This window comes from Cyprinodon variegatus, unplaced genomic scaffold (genome assembly GCF_000732505.1).
Source record: "Cyprinodon variegatus isolate N-32 unplaced genomic scaffold, C_variegatus-1.0 Scaffold613, whole genome shotgun sequence".
Taxonomy (NCBI): Eukaryota; Metazoa; Chordata; class Actinopteri; order Cyprinodontiformes; family Cyprinodontidae; genus Cyprinodon; species Cyprinodon variegatus.
Window position 1 is genome coordinate 370,340 of NW_015151066.1, and position 10,244 is coordinate 380,583.

A 10,244-nucleotide genomic window follows, 5' to 3' on the forward strand; every position below is an offset into this window, starting at 1 on the left:
CAGCATATAAGACTAGCCAAATTTAACTGCCTGTCCAGGCATAAAAGTATTAAAGTATAAGAAAAGGGCAATGTTTCACTTGATATCTTCTTGGACGTGCAATTGTCTTTACACCCTTAATTAACCTAAACTTTGTCCTGGTCCTTTAGTTCCTGCAGCGCATCCAAGGTATAACAATATAAGATTCCCATGAGAATAGAAATACAGTTTAACACTTTAATTTAGCAAGTTAGAGAAAGTGTTATGGAATCAGTGCTGGGGCTATTACAGATTGAAAACACTCCAAAGTCAAAGAACCCTAAGCTTTTAAACATATTCCTTCTGTTGCTTCCTCTATGTATCAGTGAAAAAAAAATCACTAAATCAATAATAACAACAGATGTTTGCTATTTATGTGTGCATATTGCTAAGTGGCTTGTATCGCACTCAGAGGAACAATGATTTTTAACTCCTTAGTTTCCATTCATGAAATAAGCTAGAAGAACTCCTGTTAGCAAAACACTTCACAGTGAGCTCCTGGTAATTTGTATTACATGCCAAAACTCCTCTAAAATTAGATGTCTAGGCAGCAGGGTGCTGGAGCCCTCAGCCTAGGGTCCTTCTGTGGCTTTGTTGCAGTTTCAAACTCAGAGAGACAGGATAGAGGTTATGATCAGTTCAATGGTCAAAATACCTGGGTTCTATGCAGCCAGGCGACTCGCCAAAAGAAGGAAGAATAGAGCGTCTTCTAGGATACCAAAGGACGACTACCCTTTGTTCCAGCAGCTCTGTGCAGAATAAGTTTAGTATATCTGCAGATGACCTGTTAATACAGAATCCAAGCTTAGACAATCTTCTTCTTTGAAGGAATGACTAGGAAGTGGTAGATGGTTCTGATTGAGTGTCCCAAACTCACTTTGTTTCAGTTGAAGTGAGTCTCTCCAGAGGGGTGTTGAGCAGGAGAAATACCTTATCACTCACCTATGTTGTGACCTGAAAGCTGCAAGTCATGTTTGCTGAGCTGTAGTTAGAGTTTGTTATGGGTACCTTAACACAACGCTGACATTCACATATACACAGTCAAACCTTTACAAGAAAATAGGCAGTGCATCCCACAGTCTGGGTGCAGCAGCTTGGAAAGATTGGTTTAGTTCTGAAAGTGAGATCTCATTGACAGCACATGAAGTGACAGACGTTTTACAAGTTTTTCTATTTGAGAATTGTAAAAGCAGACTTTAGAAAGACATAGAGATGAGCCAACCCCATACTAAATTAAGTAAGGCAGGGCACACACTGTATGATATTTTCAATAGTTGTACCCATGTACAGCTCAAACTGTACGATTAAATTGTAGGATTTAAAAGTTCATAGCTCACGATGCATGTTCTTACACTGTACGGCCCAACGCTCTGATGTGATCTACCTGCTCACAATGCACGTCCAGAAACTACACGTAGGACTCAACGCCGAGAGATGGCGCTGGTCGGACTCGTCAATCTGGAAAAAGAACAACAAGAACTCCCTTGTTTGCACATGCGCAGTGCATGAGGTTCTGGTAATTCTGCTCGTAGATGCTTGTAGCTCTGCTTCAACAGCAGGATTTGCTCACGAACACCTTACGGCCAACTGAACTTCAAACATGTTTGATTTTCTCCTGATGGGGAGAAGGTTGTGAGAGGCTAATCGCCCCTCGTTACTCCCTGTATACTACACGGTGCAGGACGCACAATGAGGCTGAAACTTGGGTGGCTCCAAAAAATCAGCCCGAAAAGGGCAAAAATTCATACAATGTATTCCCGGCCTAAACAGACCATAACAATAGTTGAATTATGTATACAAAACATAAATTGACACATCATTCTTTATTTTGAGAAATCGTTTCAAAAAGCATGTTCTATCAGTTTATGATAATGTTCCCATGTATAATTTTATGAACTTCAGGATGTTTAAATGAGCAGAGCACATGAATACATCAACGGAAAAATAAACATACCCGAACTGCAGAATTAGCTGGCCAAAGAAAATATGTACAAACAAAATAAATCTCAACATGGTGCCCTGAGGCACTCCACATAGCTTACCATATCCCTTTTCTATTCGCTCAACTCCAGACAATCTAGGACAACTAGATCTCCTCAGACTATTAACCAGAATAGAATTATTAATTTAATCAAAGCTGAGATATGGTATTGTAACATCCGAAAATGTCAAGGAAAAAGAAAGATTTATAAAACAATGTGCGCACACAAAACCAAGGGGTTGCATGGTGGTGACTAATTGTAATTTGTAATTTCACCTTCAAAAAGCTAATTTAATAATGAGAAACTGATCATATTTAATTTTATTTTATCTGGCATAGACCAACAATATTTTCTACATCTGCAGGTTCCCATGAAGATTTAATGATAAGATGTTTCACTTGTGATAGTTTGTGGTTTTGTAAACACTGAAAACTACTTATAACAAAAATGACGCCCACCACATCCTGCAGACACAGCCAGTTTATGCATTATGTAATGATCACATTTCTTCTTAATAAAACAAACAGGAAAAATAAACCGTCAGTTTCTATTAAAGGAAGAACTGTTAAACTGCGCCTGAAGATCTGGCCTTTAAAAGTAAAAGAAACAGTTTGGGTAAATGTACATTTGCATTGTTAACAAAATTATTCATTTTGTGTATTAAAATATGTTCAGCATGAAAGTGCTAATAGACTGTGTTAATATTTGGGACTGGCGTGTCCTAGTTTTTGGTTTGAAGTTATTCTTTTTAAAATGATTAAACAATAGAGGGTTAATCTAATCTCAAGGCTGAAACCAAAGGTATCATATGGTGTTTTGTTAAGATTTCTTTTTTTCAAGTTATTTTTCTTTGGTAGCAAAGGTGTGTGAAATTGTCAAGGTAGTAATAGATAGATAAATATCCATATCATATTAGATATTCAGTAGTAAAGTGTGATTAGCATAGCTTCAGCTTTCCAAACTATGGTATGTTTAGTTTGGAGAGGTTTCTGTACACCTTGAGCTCTTTCATTTACTTACATTAAAACCAAAAACTCCCATCTATATAATTGAAATGTTATGTGATAGACCAACACAAAGCAGAACACAGTTGTAAAGTGGGCTGAAAAGTTGTTTTCAAATGTGGCATACATTTGAATTGAGACCTCTACAGTAAGTAGTTTTTTTTTTTTATCGAAACTTCTTTGATGTATTTACAGCCGCAGGTCTTTTGGGGCATGTTTCTACCAGCTATGCACATGTAGACAATAATACATTTGCTCAGTCTTTTTAATTTTTTTAGTTGCTCAAACTCAGTCAAATGAGATCAGAACTTTGGCTGTTTTAACACATGAATATTCTTTTGGTCTAAACCATCCCATCATAGCTCTGGCTTTTTGGCATCTTATAAGTGTGTCTTGCTAGAAGATTTCAAAAAAAGCAATCTATGTTTAGAGATTCAGTTCACATCAAACAACTTTTAGCATGGATGCTCAAAGCAAGGCTCCGTTCAGCATATAAGACTAGCCAAATTTAACTGCCTGTCCAGGCATAAAAGTATTAAAGTTGGGTGGCTCCTATAAAAATTCTCACATGACTGGAGAATCAGCCCGAAAAGGGCAAAAATTTGTACAATGTATTCCTGGCCTTAACAGACCATAACAATAGTTGAATTATGTATACAACACATTAATTGACACCATCATTCCTTATTTTCAGAAATCATATCAAAAAGCATGTTCCATCAGTTTATGATAATGTTCTCATGTATAATTTTATAAACTTCAGGATGTTTAAATGAGCAGAGCACATGAATACATCAGACAAATAAACATACCTGAACTTTAGAATTAGCTGGCCAAAGAAAAAATGTACAAACAAAATAAATCCCAACATGGTGCCCTAAGGCACTCCACATAGCTTACTTTATCCCTTTTCTATTCGCTCAACTCTACCAACAGACTAGGACATCTAGATCTCCTCACACTATTAACCAGAAAAGAATTATTAATTTAATCAAAGCTGAGATATGGTATAACAAGACCAAGGGTCTAATTTATAAGATATTGTGGATCCATTGTAAAAGTTTATGCACGCCAAACATCCGAAAATGTCAAGGAACGAGAAAGATTTATAAAACAATGTGTGCACACAAAACCAGGGGGTTGCATGGTGGTGCAGTTTGTAGCACTACTGCCTTGCAATTAAATGATGGCACCTTGTTTTCGAGGTTAGTTTTAACCTACTGGTAGTGTATTGTGTCAATGTCCTCCCAGCAGTTTTTCAAATCAAACTTTTTTCATTTTCATTGTAATATAAGACAGATAGGAATGTTATGTCACTCCAGAGAGCATGTCTTCACCAGTCTAGAGTCCAGTAGTGTAATGAACTCAGAATGAAGGACCCAATAGTCAAGGCGAGACAGACAGCGGGAAAGATTTAAAACGTTTGATAAAATAAACTGAACAGAACAGAGCTGTGGATCTGCGGATCTGCAGTGACTGCAGGGGGAGGCGGGGCACCACCCATCACTGGCAACTCTGGTTTAGAGAGAAACACAGGTAAGTGATCATGATAATCTGATGGAGAATGATTATCCATACGAGTCACTTACCTTGTTTAACAGTTCAGTCCAACTCCTTAAGAGCGAGGTAGAATCAAACCGATGGACTGCCATCGAGATGTGACGGGAGCCGCCCAGTGTGAACCAGATGCCGCTCGTTGAACAAGCATGAATCTGAGCCTGGTCAGGAAAACAGTTCAGAACAGATAGAGTTAGAGAGCCAGGAGTCCGTAGCCCGGTAAGGGGTTCCAATCAGAACAGGAACAGTCAGAGTTACAAAAATCCACAGAGTTCAGGCAGTTTCAGGGTTCAATGAGTCCAGAGAGTTCAGGCAGAAACGTTCAGATGGAAACAGGTAGGCTCAGTTGTTGAGAGGCAGAACAAGACATGGTATCAGGAAAACTACGGTACTTTAAACTAGCTCCCTGGACTGAGCCAAACCAGGAACAGGGCACGGTCAGTGGATAAGTGACAGGACATGATCAAGAAACACTAAGACAACACTAAAAACCCTCTCTCACCACTCCAAAACGAGAGCATGAACTATGGAAATCAGCAATGATCTCAAACTAAAATAATTATCTGGCCCAGATAGCTGGGCTGAGCCATATATAAAGCAGCAGGGGCAGGTGGAAAAGATCAGTGATAATTAGTTACCGGGCAGAGTTAGGCAGGTGTGTGAAATGAGCAATTAGGTCAGCAATCGGGGCAGCGATAATGACAAGCAGTGTTGCATTGCACTTAATGTAAGGCTTGGATGCTCCTGGAAACCCATTCCACAAAGCTGTCTGTTATTGAGCTCTTATGAGGGCCAAATTAAGTTTGAAAACCTGTAGTTAGCCACTCTGCATTACTGTTCCACCAGTCTTGCTGCGCTCCAACTTCCTCTGAGCTCAAGGAGAGCATGCGCTATACTGTTATTAAACTCATAGGAGCAAAACATGCGGAAATGAACGCTTAATTTAGTATGACATATTAAAAAAAAAAAATCCTCATCAGCATCCAGCATATGTGCAGTTTCTGCCAAAATATTTTCTTTTTGTTGTGGATTTTTGAGACAGGGATAACTAGGATAATATAAAATAGTTTTTTTTATGAACTGTTTGTTCTCTACTTCCAAACTTAGCATCTCTTCATCCATGCCTGCAATAAGAAGTTTCTTTTGACTGGATTTGATGAGAGTGTGAGAGAAAGAGATGAGAAATCTGCCTCCTGGTATGTTGAAGTACCAATAGTTTGCATCCAATCATTTAATTAAACAGCCTTAGTTTTGGGCTATCTATAAGAATTATGCTATACTTTGTAGCTACCGATCTGTTGTTACCTCAGTTTAATTTTACAAACCAGATAATCTCTACGTTCTTTTTCCTGTTTGGTGCAATTACAATTGCGGATCTTAACCTGGCCAGACCGGAGCGGGGCAAAAATTAGCTTGGCTCTGTATTTTGATGGTTACAGAAGGAGAAGACGGAGAGGAGTAGCTGTGGAAGTGGAACAGTTCTCATTGATTAACAGGACAGACAAGTATTTTGCACAACATGCGTGAGCGGGTGGAGCAGAGCCCTGATGGAGTATGGGGAATCTGGGGGTCAAGCTGGTGTCTATTCTAATATACTATACTCCATAATAAAGCCCTTTTGCACCATTATTTTTAAACTGGTTTTCCTTTTCACTTATTTATTTACACGCCGATCACTGCTGCACTTTATAATTGAAATGCTCATTTCACTGTTGTAAGCTGCTCATTCACTGTTGAAATGACAATAAAGTTTCTCTAAGTCTAAATCTCTAGGTCAGTGTTTACCAACCTTTTTTGACTTGTCTACCTCTTTCAGCATTTTTTCTTACCATGAGTACCCTTCTTAGTCAAAAGTTTTGATGATTGAGCAAAAGTGGAACGTACAATTTAATTTTTAGGAATTAAATACTTTAACATCAATATGTTGCCTGTAAGTTAGTAAGGAATCAAAATAAATACAAAATAAAATCATAATATAAATCTCTATTTATAAAACTGGACTTTCTCTGAGTAACTCCCTCATAATCTTATTTAAACTTGATGAATTGGGAACAAAATACAGAACAAATATCATACACAGACAGACTTTATCAGTTTTACTTTGTTTTGATCAAGACACCTGAGCTGCTTTGATGAGCTCCAATAGCTCAGTGTGAAAAAAAGCTGATAGCATTCTTTACATCCAGTTTGTTCCTCTGCATGGTTTTGATGGGTGTCAAAGCTGATATTGAACTCAAACATTTAAGAAAAACTTTGTTTTTGGTTGAAAAAAGCTTATTTAATTTCTCTATGTAGACCTATTTTACTGCCTAAGAAAAAACAACTTTTTGGGTAACCCTTGCAATGCACTCGCAAACCACTAGGGGTACGAGTACACCCGGTTGGGAATCATTGATCTAGATAAGGGGTCACCAACCCTTCTAAGGTTTATAGCTACTTCATGGGTAGCAACACTGACCTGTGGACTCTAAGAATCAGTTTTCACCTAAATTTAATGAACAAACATATTGTTTTATATTTCTTTCATTTTCCAGTTTAAATATTTAAATAACTAACGTTTAATGTGGAAACTAAATAATTAGTTTGGAGCTAATTGTTAATTTAACAAATTAAATATTTAATTTACAAGCTAAATATTAAGCTCCAAACAAAATATTTATTTAACAAAGTAATATTTTTATAAATTAATGAACGACAAAAACTATTTAAAAATAATAATAATAACCCCTTTATTTTCTCTTAAAATATGCTTATGTTCACAAACGGCACCACATAGATAGGTGTGGGATTTTAAATGTAGTCCAGGTTTAAAACCAGAAAACAGCTGAATTCAGTGAGACTGATGAGGGAGCAGAGCAACCAATGTACACTGAGGGGTGGCCGAAAGCGGATCGGCACCAGAACCTTACGGTCAATCTACACTGTTCCAAAAGGAAAATTAACAAGCAATTAAAGACTAACTATACTTTCCTACAGCATTTGGTAACAAATAGACATATATATTTAAACATCCGTAATTTCTAGATAAAAGGTATAGTGGATAAAACTTAGTTTTGAGTTCATAAATCTATTCCATTGTTATTACTTACCTACTTGTATAAATAAACATTCTGCATAAAATTGATATTTATAAGCACTAATATCTACATAAATTTATTATTTCATATGTTTTTATAAAAACTATTTATCTTTGATTTCACTGAAGACTCCTAGATGACTTGCAGAGACACATATTTTTCTCTTTATCCAATATAAGACAAAATCTAGCTCTGAAAAGAGCATAAATTGTGTACATATCATCTTTGATGTTAATATATTGATGTGTATATTTAACCCCAAAAAATTAAATGTTCTGAACATTCCACTTGAGCGTATTACTGTTGCCACCTTCTGTATGAGAGGGAAAAAACTGGCCCCCCATCTAGCTCCGCCCCTGGAGCAGAGGTAGCTCTACATTTGGTAAAGTGTAACACTTCAAGATGTTCTGTAAACTGACGTTTGGACACGTGAGGACTGAATCCACACCCCTGTCTACTGTTGACAAAGCAAATCAATAATTTGCAATGAAACTCCGAAGCTTGACTGAAAAGAGCCACTAATCTGCCGGTGTGAAAGCAGGGAGGAAGGCTACCGTAGAGAGACACGAGCCGTTTACAGTAGTTTGTAACGGACAGGGATCCTCTGACGGCCAGCAGAGGATATAAAGCCATGTGAGGAGGAGGAGGAGGAAGAGGAGGAGGGACGTTATTTACTGTGATCATCCTGAGCTGAGGGGACAGAGAGGGAAAGGAAGGTGGCTGAAAGACAGACGGTAGGTCCTGCTTATGGATTTAGTTTAATGTAGGGGGGGGCTTTAAAAGGGTAATTAATTTCAGGTGGTATTAAAGCGAAAGTGATTCTTTCTGTTTTATTAACTCAGACTACCTTTTATCTATTTTCCCTTTTTTTTTTCAGGTTAGTTTTTATCGGATAAGGTCAATGTTTGAACTTAGATACTAACCCGTTTCTCTTCCTTTATCAGGACACAGACATGGGGAAGAAACGCGACATGGAAATGGTGTCGGAAGCCAACCACCTTCCAAATGGAAACTTAGAGTAAACAAAGCTTCACATTTATTTATGTTACCTTTTCTTTTTTATCTTGTTCTCTACAATTTTACCTGTCAGTTGTTGCGCCATAATGAGCGACTGCACTCAACTCACTTTTATTTAAAGATAACGACGCAGAACATGAAAAAAAAAACGGACCAGAACGCTTAAATCTAATATAGTCTAGGTTTTAAAAATAATATAAAGTCTAGATATATTCTAAACCCTCATTGGAAAAATTCATGTTTATCATAATATTTATCTATTCTTATTTAGTCAAGAGAGAAAAGCACTAAAATGCTATTGCAATCTAAAGGTTAATAGAGTTAATTCAATACTACCAGGTAAAAGGTTCAGTTTATGCAGGCTAGCATTTAAACTTTAAATTTTTTTATATGAGCTATAAACTATACTGACAAGAAATACATTGAGCATCAATGTAATCTGTAGCTGAATCTAAAAACAAGGAAAAGAGGCTTATTTCCACTCAGTTCAGAAAATAATTCTCAATACTTTAAAATGATAGCCATTCCAATCATTCAAATCTTTGTCTTGAAGGAAATACTCAAACAGGGTTAAAATTATACATCTAACATTGTGTCCTGTTTCTCATCCAGAGTTAAAATATAGAGTGATTTTAAATGGCTGTTGTGTATTGTAGGCAAATCCAGAGGAATGTAAATGATGTCATCACAGCAAAGATGATTAAAATGTACTATGAACATGCTAAAGGTGAAAGGTGCTGAAGATTCACTTTCACTGTACCTTCACCTCCCAACCAAGTTGATAAAGTTTGAGAATAAAACATAAATATTAAAGCCTTTAGAATTTCTTTTGAAGTTACCATTGAAAAAATAAATTTGCATTTGTTTTAAAATGTTATTCTTTATTGTTTATTTCCTGTTTTACACCTTATACCATTATGTGTTTACATAGTGAACAATACACTTCAGCCATAATCTTAACTTTTATCTTATTTTAATTTTTGTTAAGGCTTTTTCAGTACAGTATTTTACAAAAAAATGTTTTGTTAAACAAACCCCCTTTTGTGCACAACCATTTATAGTGAAAGAGAAGAGAATGATGAAAAGACAGATAAGAAGAAGAAGAAGAAGAAGAAGGAAAAGGAGGCGAAGGAGCCCATGGTTGGCCCATTCTCCGTGGTAAGCTTAGCTGCAGCCCTGATCCCCTCCTGTCAGAAAGATGGTCTTCATTTGTAAATATTTTTCCATTTTTCTCTTGATTTAAAAAAAGTGGTGTGAACTGAAATCTGTTAAAATCTAGTGAATAGGATTAATGTTAAATAAAAATGTTGAACGCTTATACAAATACATAAAACTCTGTAGTTGGTTTTCAAATACAAGCATAATAGAAACATGTATGCGTGAGAGAAGTACAGCAAGAGAGGAAGTTGGAGATCGGATGGGAGTGCATTACATCCTGCTGTTGTTCGGCTGAAGTCCACCGGTGTCCTGCTGCTTTCAGATAATACCTTCATGCAGTACGTCTCTGATGTCTCTGTTTCTTGTGTAGTTCAGGTTTGCAGACAGCTTGGACATTCTCATGCTTTTAGTCGGGACTGTGATGGCGATAG

General features: G+C 36.9%; 1 protein-coding gene across 1 annotated transcript in view; it reads left to right on the forward strand.

Moving 5' to 3' along the window:
* Positions 1-10,244, forward strand: part of LOC107096292 (multidrug resistance protein 1-like) — a 98,763-nt gene that overhangs the window by 57,465 nt on the left and 31,054 nt on the right. Inside the window, exons 2-3 of the mRNA XM_015392887.1 lie at positions 8,583-8,656; positions 9,717-9,813. Coding sequence (XP_015248373.1) covers positions 8,583-8,656; positions 9,717-9,813 — 171 coding nt within the window. The remainder of the gene's footprint in view (positions 1-8,582; positions 8,657-9,716; positions 9,814-10,244) is intronic.